Genomic DNA, 16,365 nt, shown 5'->3' on the forward strand with positions numbered 1-16,365 from the left:
GGGAGGTGGTGCTAAATATTATAACAATTGGGACCCAGTGGTAAACTGAGGATAGTGGAGTTGTCAACAGTGGAAGAGGATTTGAGAGTTTAGTTTTTGACAAGCTAGGTCTTTGACGTGGCTGTGATTGAGTAGCCACCTATGAGCCAAAGAAACTAAGGGGCATTTGTACAGGAGATCTTTTTAGGCCTAATTGGGGTGGAGTAATAGGAGGACTTAGAGCCCCAGATAGCTCACAGATGAATGGTCTCTAATGATGGGAGCTCAGTGGGAAGCTTTTTCCCGGGCAGGTTTTGAGCGGGTTTTTGTGTGTGTGTGTTTTGTTCTACAGGCTGGAGCCAGAGGCAGTTTTTACTTGGCAATGGCTAGAATGAGTCTGGGAACTAGCTAGGTGATGTGGTAACTGAGTTAGGCTGATTAGGTCTCCCAGGAAGTGTACTGAGTTTGCCTTTTGTTTGAGATTAAGTATGCCTAGATTAAGGCATTTATTTATGGTGCAATATTTTTGTGAGTTTTCAAGAGGCATATTTTGTGTTGTATTATTTGTGACACAGTGTTTGCATGAAAAGCCATCTCTGCACAGACCAGTCTTAGTCTTGGGATGGCCTAACATAACCTGCCCCAGTCACACTGGCATTTGGAGATTCAGCAGAAGAGAAAGATAGCTCCCACAATGACCAAGAAGGGATTAATGAGAGCCTGTGGGCCCAATCAGCTCCACTCAGTTACACCCTTGCAAGATGTCATGCCTGGAAGGAGGATATAAAAGAGGAAAAGCTTTGCTCAGTGGTGGCTGACACAGAGGGACTAGACCTCTTGAGCTAGCCATGTGAAGGAAAGGCTAGCTGGGGCAAGAGCCTAACCAGAGGTTGCTCGAAGCTATTAGCCGATACATATATGTTAGGCATAGTATACACCACATTAATGGGTATTACATGCACAATATTAATATAATACACACACACACACACACATACATATATATAATTAATACCATGTGCTGGGAAGTTATGTTAGCTGAACACATTACGATCTCCCCACAATTCTGTTCACCCATATCAAATATCCGACAACACTTTCCAAAGCTGAAGTCAGCTTTGGAATTAAAAACAGGAAGCCTGTCAAAACCAAGATACATGTAGTGGCGTGTCCTAGCACAGGTTGGGATGTACCTCTATGCCCAACTGATTTGGGTTGTAGTATCCAAAATAGAGGTAAGGAAAGTACAAAACAGAACAAGTTAAGGAACAGTTACGAACTTGGGGTTGGATTTTAGTGACACGTAAAAAGTTTTGTAACTTTTAAAATCATACTATAAATACTGCTAGCTGAAAGAGAAAGTTACTCACCTTGCAGTAACTCGTTTCAGAGTAACAGCCGTGTTAGTCTGTATTTGCAAAAAGAAAAGGAGTACTTGTGGCACCTTAGAGACTAACCAATTTATTTGTTAGTCTCTAAGGTGCCACAAGTACTCCTTTTCTTCTTGCAGTAACTGAAGTTCTTCGAGATGTGTGTCCCTGTGGGTGCTCCACTCCAGGTGACGGTGCGTCCCGGTGCCGTTGATCGGAGATTTTCAGTAGCAGTGCCTGGTCGGGACGCACGCGCTTAGCTGCTGTCTTGCTTTCTCGTTAGAGTCTGCCTGAGCACGCTTCACGCACCCCCCCGGCCCCCGGCCCCCCGCCCCTGTTCCTTCTCTACCGTGGAGAAGTCAGTATAGAACTCCAAAGTAGAGGGGAGGAGGGCGGGGAGTGGAGCACCTACAGGGACACACATCTCGAAGAACTTCAGTTACTGCAAGGTAAGTAACTTTCTCTTCTTCTTCAAGTGGTGTCCTTGTGGGTGCTCCACTCCAGGTGGATATGAAGCAGTACCCACTAAGGCTGGTGGGACTTTGGAGTTGCGACAGTGAGTACTGTAGACAGTACTGTATGGCACACTATGGTGTCTGCCATGGTATCCTGTGTGATAGCATAGTGTTTAGTAAATGTGTGTTCAGAGGACCACGTGGCCGCCTTACAGATATCAGGAATAGGTACATTATGGAGGAAAGCAACGGATGTTGACATGGTTTGAGTAGAATGAGTTCTGATGCGTTTGGGCGGTTGAGCATTTTGAATGCGGTAACAGGATCTGATGCAGTCAGAGATCCACTTGGAAAGTCATTGTTTAGAAATGGCTGCACCCTTTGATTGGTAGTGGAGACAAATAGGCGGGAGGACTTACAAAATGGTTTAGTGCTGTCTAAATAGAAGGCCAGTGCTCGTCTGACGTCGAGGGTGTGCAGCGTTGCCTCGGGTGGAGTCACGTGAGGTTTGGGATAGAATGTAGGTAAGTATATTGGTTGGTTAAGGTGGAAGGTGGATACCACCTTAGGGAGAAATTTAGGGTGGGGTCGCAGGGTTACTCTCTTTGGAGAAGGTTGTGTAGAGAGGGTAGGCCATCAGGGCGCTTATTTCCCCTACCCTCCTTGCTGATGTTATAGCAACCAAGAAGGCTACCTTCATGGACATATGAAGAAGAGATGAAGTAGCTAAGGGCTCAAATCGAGGTTTCATAAGACTGTGAAAAATGAGATTGAGATTCCATGCAGCTGCAGAAGGGTAAATCTCGAGGTAGAGATTTTGTAGGCCCATGAGGAAGTGTTTTATGGTGGGGTAGGCAAAGAATGAATATCTGTCTAACGAATCATGGAAGGTGGTAGGGGCCGCTAGGTGTACCCTGATGGAGCTGAGCGAGAGTCCGTTCTGTTTTAGTTCTAGGAGGTAGTCTAGGATGTTAGGAAGGGTTGCGATATGAGGTGATAACTGTTTGAACACCACAGGGAAAACTGCTTCCACTTCTGCAGGTAAGTTTTACGAGTGGAGTCTTTTCTACTATGCAGGAGGACATATCGGACTTGCTCAGAACAGGCTAATTCGTGGGTTTGGAACCATGAAGGAACATGCTGTCAGGTGGAGTTTCTGGAGCTGGGGGTGAAGAATTTGTCTGTTGTCCTGGGAAAGGAGATCTGGTCTGTTGGGGAGAGTCCATGGAGGACCATATCTGTCTCGGTCAAGCTGGGGCAATGAGTATGACCCGGGGCTTGTCGTCTCTGATCTTGCGAAGGACCCTGTGTATCGGAGGGATTCGTGGAAAGGCATACCCGAGAGAGTTGTTCCACAGGATGAGGAATGCGTCTCCGAGGGATGCAGTCCCAAATCCCGCTCTGGAGCAAAAGAGGTGACATTTGCAATTCTGGGTTGTGGCAAAGAGGTCTATTGATGGGGTGCCCCATTGGGAGAAGAGCTGTTGTTGTATCGTGGGGTGCAATTCCCACTCGTGTTCTCTGAAGAAGTGTCTGCTGAGTGCATCGACAGTAGTGTTGTGACAGCCGGGTAGGTATGATGCAACAATTTGTATGCACCAATTCCATAATCGGATGGCTTCCATGCCTAGGGAGTGCAATTGTGTTCCCCCTTGTCTGTTGATGTAAAACATACACGCTATATTGTCCGTTAGGATCCGGATAGATTTGTTCTTTATGAGGGGAAGAAGGTGAAGGCAGGCTTGTCTCACTGCTCTGAGCTCTAGGAGGTTTATGTGTAGACGCGTCTCTGGCACGGACCAGTGGCCTTGTGCCCTGTGTCCCCTCAGATGTGCTCCCCAGCCGATTAGGGAAGCGTCTGTGATGAGCACGAGCATGGGGGATTGTTGCTGGAAGGGAACGCCCAATGCAAGGGTTCTCTGGTCTCGTCCACCATTGCAGGGAAGCTAGTACGTTTGCTGGAGGAATCAGTAGCATGCAGAGGCTGTGCCTGCTGGGTTTGTAATTTGAGTTGAGCCAACCCTGCAGACATCTCATGTGCAGCCTGGTGTACTTGACCATGAAGGTGGTGGCTGCCATGAGTCCAAGGAGCTGCAGGCAAATTCTTGCCTGTATCCTGGGACAAACAGAGAGCGTACGTATGAGGTGTAGGATAGTGAGGAGTCTGGTGTGTGGTAGTGAGGCTCTGGTTCAAACTGAGTCCAGGTGAGCGCCAATGAACTTGATCTGCTGTGTAGGCATCAGGGTAGATTTTTGGGCGTTTATTTGTAGGCCCAAGGTGTGGAAGAGTGAGATGGTGAAATGGGTAACTTGAAGCGCCTCGGCATATGAGTTGCCCTTGATGAGGCAATCGTCTAGGTAGGGGAAAAGTATAATCCCATGTCTGCAGAGATGGGCCACGACTATGGCTAGGGTTTTGGAGAATACTCTTGGTGCTGTGGAGAGTCCAAAAGGGAATACCCTGTATTGGAAATGGTCGTATCCGATTGTGAAGCATAAGAAGCATCTGTGGGACGGATGAATGGATATGTGAAAATAGGCATCCTGTAATTCGAGGGCTGTGAACCAGTCCCCTTGTTCCAGTGCAGGTATTATTGTGCCCAGCGTGACCATCTTGAATTTTTGTATGCTTACGAATTTGTTCAGTCGGCGTAGATCTAGTATAGGCCTCCATCCCCCTGTCTTTTTCTGGTCAGAAGGTAGAGGGAGAAGAACCCTTTTCCTCAATGTTGTGTCGGCACAGGTTCCACTTGATCATGGATCATGTTGATGATCCACTTCTACGCGAAGTAGGTGCTTGTGAGAGGGGTCCCTGAAGAGGGACGGGGAAGGGTAGGAGGGTGGGATATAAAAGGGGTGGAGTAGCCGGACTGAACTATTTCTAGGACCCAACGGTCCTGTATAATCTTCTGCCAGGCATGGTGGAAAGTCTGGAGGCCGTGGCCAAATGGGCAAGTAGGCAGTGGAGTTAAGGAGTGGTCCTGCAGACCCTCGACCAACGCTTCAAATTTGTTGTTTATTTCCCGGAGGGTGGGAAGTAGCTGTTTGCGCTTGGTTTTGTCTGCGCCTAGGAGATCTAGGGCAATTCCTAGGCACGTTGTAGGGTCTGTTCTGAGGCCGGTGACACTGTTGTGTATGTGGCCTCTGGTAAGGTTGATACCGTTGTCTCCTGGGAATTGATGGGTAGATGCCAAGGGTGCGTAGGGTTGCTCTAGAGTCTTTCATGATGTGAAGGACCTTGTCCATTTTGTTTGGAAAAAAGTCTGTCTTTATTGAAGGGGAGGTCCTCCACTTTGGTCTGCAGGTCTTTGAGGATACCTGATGCAGAGAGCCAGGAAGCTCTACACATAACCACAGCAGCTGTGGTAGTATGGACAGCTGTATCCGCCATGTCTAGAGATGCTTGTAGGGCCATTTTGTAAACAAATTGGCCCTCGACAAGGACGGATTTAAAGTCTGCTCTCCTGTCCTCTGGAACATGTGAAGTAAAGTCAAAGAGTTTATTGTAGTTATCAATGTCATAGCTTGCAAGTAGGGTGCAGTAGTTTGCAATTCTGAATTGCAGAGTGGAGGAGGTATAAACCTTGTGACCCAGGGTGTCAACATGTTTGAGGTCCTTGTCTTGCAGGGTGGGCCAGTAGTGTGACTGTTTTGTCCCGTGGGTCGCTGCATCCACTACAAGAGACTTTGGTTGTCGGTGAGAGAAAAAAAAGTCTACGTCCTTAGCAAGAACATAATATTTGCGTGCAGCCTTTCTGCAAGTTGGTAAGATAGAGGCGGGGTCTGTCAGAGCGTCAGCTGGTTCTGGGAGTGCGTCATTTATGGGAAGCGCGATCTTTGAGGGTGCAGAAGGTTGAAGGATTTTGAGGAGTTTGTATTGTGTCTCCTGGACGTTTTCTAAAGGTATGTCTTGGCTGAGTGCCACCCTCTTGAAAAGTTCCTGGAACTGTTTCAGGTCGTCCACATTCTGTCATGAGGGCTCTGTCTGGAGCTGATGGAGAGTTAGGAGTCAGCGAATCAGGGTATGGACCCTGGCCCACATCTTCCGAGGGGGGTTCAGGTCCTCTAGAAGTAGATGGAGGCACAGAAGGAGCTTGTGGTCTGGTGGAAGAAGCATGAGGTCGAGTGGCAGTAGGAGCTGGCCAAGGGTACCAATGAGGCAAACGCACTGGATAAGAGAAGTCAAGTGCAGCCCACGGTGGAGCGAAGTAGGGAAACTGAAGCTGGTGGTTGTTTGCCGTGGTCTGAGGTGTAAAAGGTTTCGGTGGAGGAGGAGAGGCAGGTGGGGAGAACTCCTGCTGTTGCTGCATATCAGGCTTGCTGTCAGTGAAGGTGGCCAGGTCAGGTGGGGACAGTGGCTGGTCAAAGAGTGAGCACTGTGTGTCCAGGAGCGGAGAGTTAGGCTCAGGTGCCACTGAAAGGTCATCTTGACTCAGCAACTGTTGTTGCTGTTCCCTTGGGTCTGAGTGCGCTGCGCGAGGTCTCTGCTCAGAGGCATGCACAGACTTTTGTTTAGCTTTCCCTGGTGCTGCGGGTCTCTTGTGTGCGCCCTGCGGGAGGTCCGCTGCTGCTATGTGAGCAGCAGGCAGGCTCAGTGCCCATGTTCTTGTCGGCACCGAGTGTGCTGTCGGAGCAGAGTGTGCTGTCGGCACCAGGTCTATTTTTGGTGCTGAAGAGGCCGGTGCTGAGGAGATCTTCCTTGCACGGGAAGTTGGGTCCCTGGCTCTGTGCTCCGCGAAAGCTGCTGAAGTGCTGGGATGGTCAGAGGCTCCTGCCTTCGGCGCTAACAGCACTGAGGGTAAGGATCTTGCAGGAGACCCTTTAGCCTTGTGAAAGTCTCCGCTTGGAGACAATTGGGCTTCTTGCCTCTCTGCCTGAGAGGGTGAAGCCGTGCTCCCAATAGGTTCAGACCTGGCTGGGGAGCATGAGGGAGAGAGTTTAACAGTGCCCTTCTCCGGAGGTGGCTGCAGGGATTTCCGCATAAGAATAATTTTCAGCCACAGGTCCCTGTCACGACAAGCCCTGGTTTTGAGGCTTGTGCAGTGGAGGCACTTAGCAGGGACGTGTGTCTCACCTAGGCACTTCATACAGTGTGAATATCCATTGGACTCTGGCATAGAGTCCTGACAGGAGACACACTTTTTAAATCCTGAAGCCCCTGACATTGTTGAACTTGGAGTGCCGGGGGAGAGTATCTCCACGGGAGACGAGCTTGAGGAAAAAAAGTGGGTTTTTTTTGTTTTTTGTTTTTTTTAAATTAAGTAATTATTCTAAAGGAAGGGAAATAACTGGGATGTTATTAACTATTTCTATATTTTTGTGATTGTTTCCTTCAGAGACCAGGGAAGAGTATTAGCACTGCCCCGAGTCCTGCCTTCAGCCAAGGACGATTGAGAAGGAACTGAGGGGGGCACGGGATGTGCGCACAGACTCTAACGAGACCCCGAGACAGCAACTGAGCATGTGCATCCTGACTAGGCACTGCTTCCGAAGATCTCCGATCAACGGCACCGGGACGCACCGTCACCTGGAGTGGAGCACCCACAGGGACAGCACTCAGAGAAGAATATATACTTTTAAAGCACACTTTCTGTGTAAGGTGAATACGCTGCAAGATAATAATTGCTTCCCAGAAGAAGGATGTGTGTGTCTCCTTTTCGTATTGTACTCTTTTGTCTTTAGACAATACATTTGGCTAAGTCGGTTATTTGGTCTCTTGAAACTTTTTAAGAGCAAACCATGAGTGCAGTCAACAATTGGCTACACCTTTGAGTCAATAAGCTGCCTGGAAGGAAGGACCAGCTGGGGCTTGAACCTAACTATAGACTTCTAAAATGTCAGAGCCTCCTTAGGACAGGTAAGTGATGGACTTTTTAGTTTCCTTTTGTTCTTCATAACTACGTTGGCTCCCCTTTGTCTTGGGACCTATAGAAGAGTCAGCCAGGGAAAGGCCTAGCTGCCCAGGAAGCAGCCCAGGGATACAAAAGTGGGTCTGAACAAACAGACATCATCTGCTTCGTACAAGGTCACTGGGCTGGAACCCAGAGTAGAGGGTAAACCTGGGTTTTGCTACCAGCCCACCTAGGGTGAGGTGTGAAGACCACACAGCCAAGGGCTGGGCAGGCCCCAAAAGCTTGAGTTGGACCCAATCTCTCGAATTAGGCTGTCAGACCATCGGCATGTTGGCCTTGGCTTTCCCCAGAAGAAGCAGGCCTAGAAGTGGCCTGGCTGGAGGGTCTAGTCACAGGAAGAGAGAACAGCCCAGAGCCAGAGCTGCTGTCAGCATGGAGTGCCAAAGCAGTAGGAGAGCCCTTACACCATGCCCAGCCATGAGGGCTGAATCTGCAACTGAGCAGACTCTTCCATGCACATGCACACACTTGCCTATGTGTTTCTGCACAGAGCAGCAGGAAATGGTGATTGACTCCTAGATCTATCTCCCCACCAGCAATGGTAACAATGGAAGTTAAGAATGAATGAGGTTATACTGGGGCAGCATATAGATGAAAGAAGTGACACCTGAGGCTAGTCGGCTAGGGAACTCAGAAGAGGACCAGTTGAAGAGAAAGAATCACAGGCGCAGAGTCTTGGAAGGTACGGGGAGAGGTTTTCATAAAACAGGAGCAATCAGCTGTGTTGAAGGCAGCAAATAAATTGAGAAATAAAGAATGGAAGAGAAGCCTTGAGATCTGTCCAGAAAGTTTCCTGGTAACCTAAAGTGGAGGTGGCTGAAGGCAGTTTATACGAAATGGAGACACTGTTTAATCCGATTTTGAACTGAATGTTCAAGTGAAGAGGCAGACTGATGTCGAGGGGCTTGAGGTTGTGGGAAATGATGAAATGTTTAAATGCAGAAGAGTGGCTCTGAGGATGAGAGAGAGGGACAGTTGAGGTGGGGGCAAGGGAGTCAAAAAGGGATAGAATCAAGGGAGCAGGCTGAAGAATTGGTGGCTGAGAGTAGGACAGACACCAGAATTGGAAGCTGGGCTGAAGGTGCAGCATGTCCAGTGTGCAAGCAGGAGGCTGCAGACAACATTTTAAAGTTATCTGGACAATGACAGGATTATAGCTGGAGAAGAACTGATGATAGTTATATGCATTTTACTCTACAAAAGTGAAGTAGTAAAGCTATTACGCAGAAAAGTTGGATATACTGCTATTGGAGAAACTCTGTGGGCCTCTGGATTTTAGCTAAAGCTATTCAGGGGCAAGAGAGCAGGAAGAGAGAAACTAGATGTGGGGTTAGTTAGGTTAAAATTAGTTTTAACTGATAAAGCTCAGAAATACCCATCTTCCACTGTAGCAAGCCATAATTATGATATTAATCTGCTGTATTATTCTGTGCAAGTCTGCTGGAGGGAGCAAAAATTGGCTCTCTCTTCATCTGTCTGCCAGAACACGAGAGTACTCCTATTTTCTTACAAATCACCATTTAAATATAGAAACTGAATTATTTGTTCAGACTAGAGGTTTCAGAATATCCCCTTTCCCACACACATGGAGGATTATTGCTACAAGTTCACACAAGTTATGCCATACCTGCAAGTTCAGATTTTCACCTATTACATGGGAGAAGTGGGAAGTTAAAGAGGAGGCTCTTAGAAATCTTTCAGAAAACAAACCAAACAGCTCTATTGCATTCTGAATATATTCTTTATTATTTCTGAGTGTTGAACTCTCATGGGAAGAATTCCAACTGAATCAAAAGCCAGCTCAAGAAAGTTAGGCCCCTTTTAGCACAGTGCATATACAGCTTGAAGACACAAAACCCTTCTCTGTATAAACATTGACATGTCTGTAATCAGTTTTGTATTGCTTCTGAAAATTCAGAAAATAGCTGTCCCTGTGCCCCCACCCACTACCAGTTTCTGCCAAGAATGCCCAGTCTTCTTGCTGCTCCTTTATTTAGAGAAAGTAGTGAAAACATTCAACCATGTCACTAGAATTTTCACTTCCTGTTGGCTGGGCATTTAGAAACACTGAAACCTCCATGTTGAGCAATAGACAGGGCCAACCCTCAGTTTTGTGGGCTGCTGGGGGAAGCAAATTGTTCAGGATTCCAGGCAGAATGCCATAACCTGAACTGGGATGTGTACTTCACCACCATGTTTATCAGACATGTACATAAAAGTGCAGAATCCTCATGGATCAACTGCCCTGTTATATGCACTATCCCCAAGTTATGTGAATTTACATTCACTTTCAGGCAACAGTTTTTTGGCGAGTTTTGTAACCACCTGGTGCTTGGATACTGCCGTGATGGATGCTGTACAAAACCCTAAAGCAGACGCAAATGTTTAAAGAAAGGTAGCAACATACTGGGCTATACCTAGGGAAAGAGGGAAGAATAAGAATGAGCAACTTATTGAATTGTTTCAAAGGAGATTTCATTCCTATTTAAGTTTCTTACTCTTTGTTAGAAGCAAATATAACCTTTAGGAGAAATAAAATGTTGCCACACTGTGTAACTCACCAGGTTTCTTCCCTAAACTTCCCGTTTTTCCAGCAGTTCCAGGGACCTTAAAATAAAAAGGCAAATATAAAACTTACACATATTCATATGTTTATTTCTCTTGACTACCAAAATGGCTTTGCTACAGCATTTTCCAAAAGAAGGCTCTGAAGAGTTAGTGACTGTCCTAGAGTGGATCTATCCTTGTAGCAATTCTCAGATGGATTGTCACCCCAAATATTATCTGTAATAGTGAGTAATGAATAATTAAAAACAAACATCTTCACTAGTTTAGGAAGGAAAGAGTGTTTTTAGTTTGGAGAATCTGGGAAGGTTTCCAGCTGTGTGACAGATCATGAACCCCATCAATCTAAAGGGAAGATGATAATACAATTTGAGTCAGAGTTCACAGTGGGCAAAATTGCTCCAGCTAAACCAGATAGAGAACCAACCTCTGAAAATCCAAAAATCCTATTGCACATCAGAGTTATGAAAAGTCTGCCCAGAAAAAGAGTACTTCTGAATGCTGGTAATATTATTGAAACCTTCACCCCTCTTCTGCTCTCCCCTGCATGCTGCTCTCACTTGTGTTATATCTAACATTAGGCTGTCAGATCCAAGAACAGGAACATGTTTTATTTGTTCTTAAAGTGTACTGCATAAATAATGAACAGTGGAGATTAGATTTATCCTTTAATCTACTGCAGTGTTTCCCAAACTTGGGACGCCACTTGTTCAGGGAAAGCCCCTGGCGCCCTGGGCCAGTTTGTTTACTTGCCGCGTCCGCAGGTTCTGCTGATCGCGGCTCCCACTGGGCCCCTCAGCCCAGTGACAGCTAGTAGCGTTCTGTTATTTTCTTTGTTGGGCCTGCTGAAGTGAAAAAACAGATTGACAGAGCCAGAAGAGTACCCAGAAGTCACCTACTACAGGACAGGCCCAACAAAGAAAATAACAGAACGCCACCAGCTGTCACCTTCAGCCCCAACTAAAACCTCTCCAGCGCATCATCAAAGATTTACAAGCTACCCTGAAAAATGATCCCTCACTCTCAGATCTTGGGAGACAGACCAGTCCTCGCTTACAGACAGCCCCCCAACGTGAAGCAAATACTCTCCAGCAACCACACACCACACAACAAAAACACTAACCCAGGAACCTGTCCTTGCAACAAAGCCCGATGCCAACTCTGTCCACATATTTATTCAAGTGATACCATCATAAGACCTAATCACATTAGCCACGCCATCAGGGGCTCGTTCACCTGCACATCTACCAATGTGATATATGCCATCACATGCCAGCAATGCCCCTCTGCCATGTACCTTGGCCAAACCGGACAGTCCCTACGCAAAAGAATAAATGGACACAAATCTGACATCAGGAATCATAACTTTCAAAAACAGGTAGGAGAACACTTCAATCTCTCTGGCCCCTCAGTAAAAGATTTAAGGGTGACAATTTTGCAACAGAAAATCTTCAGAAACAGACTCCAGTGAGAAACTGCTGAGCTTGAATTAATATGCAAACTAGATACCACTAACTTGGGTTTGAATAGAGACTGGGAGTGGCTGGGTCATTACACATATTGAATCTATTTTCCTATGTTAAATATCCTCACACCTTCTTGTCAACTGTCTAAATGGGCCATCTTGATTATCACTACAAAAGATTTTTTCTCCTGCTGATAATAGCTCATCTTAATTAATTAGCCTCTCACAGTTTGTATGGCAACTTCCACCTTCTCTGTATGTGTGTGTATATGTGTATATATCTTCTTACTATATGTTCCAGTATATGCATCCGATGAAGTGAGCTGTAGCCCACGAAAGCTTATGCTCTAATAAATTTGTTAGTCTCTAAGGTACCACAAGTCCTCCTTTTCTTATCACAGAAGAGATAACTATTTTCTATTTTAATAGAAAAGATGAGTGCTCTTTCAGTATCTACATACTGTACTACTGATAAAAAAGTATCACTCTTCAGTCCTTCCAAAAAGTGAAAAAAGTTAAGTGATGACTACATAAGCACTAATATTCCATATATATATATATATAGCCCACAGAGACAGTTATATCTCATTAACACAAATGTCAAGACTTTAAAAAATGTGCACCAAAAGATAGGCTCCTAAATCCTTATTTAGGCATCTAAATCCAATCCAAATAAGAGAGTTTAGAAGCCTAAATTTAGACCCCCATTTTTTAAATTCTTGACCATATTTTTATTTTGAAGAGAAATGCAGTAAGTCAGTAGAATACAGTATATTTCTCATCTTGTTGCAAGAAGGAACTTAAGTGTATACAGACAACCACATAATGACCCAGCTAACATTCACTGATAGATGACAACTGCATTCTCAAATAGATGAGAATGTGCATGAGAAAACATCTCTTAGGTTTAATACAAGATACCATCTCCAGAAAAGAAAAGCGAATCTCCACCCATGTCCACCCCAGCCAACAATATTGACAAAAGCATTCCCCCTTTCAGGGCCTACACACGTGGTCAGAGTGCATCCAGTTTCAGAACTTCTGGAATTAAATTGATATGAATCTAACTTCACCAGAATATGGCTATTGGGTAAGATTAGTTTTTCCCCTGGGCTTGTTCTCTTGGGTTCATTATTACAATACCTTGCTTTGGAAGGAAAAGATTAATATTTTATATTAGGATATTTCCCCTTTTTATATTGTTTCAAGTCATATCTTACTGCCCATTCTCTTTGGTCATAGTACTGTTAACTGGAAAACAGCAATAATTACTCTGATTTGGCTGCACATGACTATCATACGGGCCTTTAATAACGGTAAGTGCCAGGGTACTCCTGGTGTTCTTAACCTTTTTCTTTCTGAGGCCCCCCACAACATGCTATAAAAACTCCAGAGGCCAGCGGAGATGGGGGACTTGGGGCTCTCAGCCGGGGTTGGAGGGGTGCCGGAATAGGTGTAGTTTGACTTCTATTTTGGGTAGGCAGGGGCCAGCGGGACTCAAGACAACTCCACACGGTGGGGTTGGGAAGGGAACACCACCTGACTCACCTCAGCAGGCCACCAAGCCTGTCTGGGTGTGGGGAGCAACCAAAAATTATAACTCAAAAGGTCGGGAGCTCAGCTCAAAAAGTTTGAAAACAGCTCAGGTTACAGGCAGGGGGGTAACTAGCGGCTGTGTGCCAGGAGGGCTCCCCTGCGGCCCCTGTTCCCCGAGGGCTCTGACAGCCATGGAGCCGGGTCTGCTCACCCAGGAGGCTCTTACCGGCTGTGTGAGCAAAAGGGGCTGGGAGCTGAGGAGCAGCTTCAACCCCCTGCAGCAGCAGAAGACAAGGCTTTCCGCCTCCAACCTGGCCAGGGCGTGGGGAGACAAGGAGGTGGAGGGGGCTAGAGCTTCCCTGGGACTGCCCTGCTCTTGCACTGTAGTTTCAGGGGGGAGGAGGGTGTAACACCCCTGTATCCTTCCAACTCTGCCTATGGGCTCAGGGTTTCTGCCCCAGGGGGAGCACCAGGACTCAAAATTCAGCCCTGCTGCTCCCAGCTTCAGCCCTGCGGGGGGTGCTGTGGCTCAGGCTCTGGGTTTTAGCCACAGGGCCCCGTGGCCCTCCTGAAATGGTTCGTGAACCCCCTGTTGAGAACCTCTGGGGTACTCCATGGTAGTTTATACAGGAATATCTCTTTCAAATTTCACCGTAACAATACTTTTTTCATGTCCAATAAAGTTGTAAGATAAAAAACCCTCCATATGATTCACTGACTTGAAATCATCAAATGAACATTATAAAGTGGACAAATGAGACACACAAAAAGGATAGACTTTGTAATGTTTCATATCTCTTTACCTCAGAATCTTTCAGTCTCACATAATTAGAAGGAAAGACTCCAGATTTGTCACCCAATGTTCCTGTCCACCAGTCACCGTCTTTTTTTGTCACAAGAATCATATCTCCTTGTTGAAAGATTAAGTCTCCTTGTTCCGAACTCTCATATGTGTACATGGCAATATATTCTGGAGGAGAAGTTGTTCAAAAAAAATGGGAAATGCTTGATGAATCAAAGTATAATTTTCAAAAAATCTATCTTTATGAAGGTAACACCATATGACCTGTCCAAATGTTAGATATTCATAGCTTTCTGCTCTATTGCTTCTGTGTAGGCAACACCTCACTCCAAAACGTTTTCCCTTCCTTCACAAATGAGGTTTAATATTTAAATTTCTAAATTAGATCTTCTTCAAGACTACTTAAAGTTCTTTAAAGCCTTCTATTCTTTTAAAAAAAATCCTATTATGGATGAAGTTATTTTTGGTAAACCTCTAACATGACCTAAGTATATACCTATTTTTTTTTAATTAAAAAAAAACAAAAACCTCCACCCAAATTTGTTCTTCGAGATGTGCTTCACATGTCCATTCCACTTTAGAGGTGTGTATATGTTTGCCAGTGCACCGAAGCTGGAGAATTGTTTCCCATAGTGGTCCCAAACAGGGCAGAGCATGCACTCTCTGAACATTCATGTTGCTAGCCAAAAGCATACAGGGGTGGAGCCACCCAACCCCTCTCAATTACTTCACTCTGGAAGCCAGTACTTGCTGTGACTCTGATATAGAAGGGAAAGAGGGTGGGTTGTGGAGTGGAATGGACATGTGCAACACATCTTGAAGAACAGCTACTGAACAGGTAATGCAACCCTTTTTTCTTCTTCGATTGCTTGCACGCGTCCATTCCACTTTAGGTGGCCCACATGCAGTTCTAGATGGAATAGGAGATCGGAGTCTACTTAAACAAGGACTGCAACACCATGCTCCTAAATCTAGCCTCAAAGTTTGAGGCTTGGAAGGGAGCATAATGTGTGATGAACATATGTACAGATGACCAAGGTGCAGTCCTGCAATTTTTACGATGGGAACGTGACCCAAGAAAGCAGCCAATGCTGCTTGTGTTCTCATAGAATATGCTAAAATTCTGAGGGTTGGAACCTCAGCAATATCGTAGCACAGATGAATAGAGGAGATCCAGGAAGAAATCCTCTGCGAAGTGACAAGTTGCCCCCTCATCCTGTCAGCAAAGGAGACAAATACTTGAGGAGATATTCTAAACAGGTAAAAGGCTAACACACCCTATGGAAGTCCCAAGTATGGAGTTTTTCCTTATCTTAGAGAGTGAGGTTTTAGGAAAAAAGGTTAGTAAGTATATAAGCTTATTTAGAATTCAATACCACTTTTGTGAGAAATTTGGGGTGTGGACACATGTTAACTTTCATAAAGATAAACATAAAAGGAGCATCAGCCAGCAAAGCCTGAAATTTGTTACCCTCTTGGTCGAAGTAATAGCCACCAAGAACACTACCTTAATTGAGAGATGAGAAAACAAATCACATAGTTATAGGTTCAAAAGGAGGCCCCATTAAAACTGAAAGAACCAAATTCAGATCCCCAGATGGTGTTGGTCCTAATAGGAGGAAAGATCCTGTCCAAACCTTTCAAGAACCTAACAGTTGTAGGGCTGGAACAAGACATATCTTTCATCTACCGGAGGATGGAATGTGGCAACAGCTGCCAGATGAACCCTCAGGGAAATGGTAGAAAGTCATTTTCCCTTTAGGTGAAGCATGTAATCCACAGCAGACTGAAGGGGAGCCGTTGAAGGAGAGGTATCTTCCTGCTGCGACCACATGGAGAATCTCTTCCATTTCTTGAGGTGAGTATAAGTGGGAGGGTTTTCTGCTATTTAAAAGATTTTGCACTCCAAGGGAACAGACAGCCACCTGGGAAGTCAGCCATTGAGCATCCAAGGAGTAAGGTATAGGCTACAAGGTTTGGGATGCAGTCTGGCCACGGTCCTGCAAAACTATGTCCCCGAGACCTAAGGGAGAGGTGTGGGATCTTGAATTGAAAGACTCAACAGGTCCGAGAACCAAAGCTGACGGGGGCATGCTGGTGTGATCAAAATTAGGATGGCATGATCCTGTCAGAGTTTGCTCAAAACACTTGGCGCCATAGGGTTGGGAGGAAAAGTGTAAAGCTGTTTCCCCTTCCAGGATAGCAGGAGGGCATATGACACAGACCCTGGCCTCTGCCCTGCCCTGGTACAGAGAACTGGTGACACTTCCTGTTCTGTTGA

The 16,365-nt window shown here is 45.8% G+C and overlaps 1 protein-coding gene across 25 annotated transcripts in view; it reads right to left on the bottom strand.

Annotated features, from left to right (window-relative positions):
* The window catches only part of ITSN1 (intersectin 1), a 236,254-nt gene that overhangs the window by 55,625 nt on the left and 164,264 nt on the right, over positions 1–16,365 (bottom strand). For all 25 annotated transcript variants that reach the window (XR_006283914.1, XM_043522810.1, XM_043522801.1 and 22 more), the window contains 2 exons: positions 14,086–14,252; positions 10,278–10,323 (listed from right to left, as the gene is read on the bottom strand). Coding sequence is in view for 24 of the 25 variants with exons in the window: in XM_043522810.1 (XP_043378745.1) it covers positions 10,278–10,323; positions 14,086–14,252 (213 nt within the window). In the remaining variant the exon portion in view is untranslated. The remainder of the gene's footprint in view (positions 1–10,277; positions 10,324–14,085; positions 14,253–16,365) is intronic.

The sequence above is a fragment of the Chelonia mydas genome, chromosome 1, assembly GCF_015237465.2.
Source record: "Chelonia mydas isolate rCheMyd1 chromosome 1, rCheMyd1.pri.v2, whole genome shotgun sequence".
Classification (NCBI taxonomy): Eukaryota; Metazoa; Chordata; order Testudines; family Cheloniidae; genus Chelonia; species Chelonia mydas.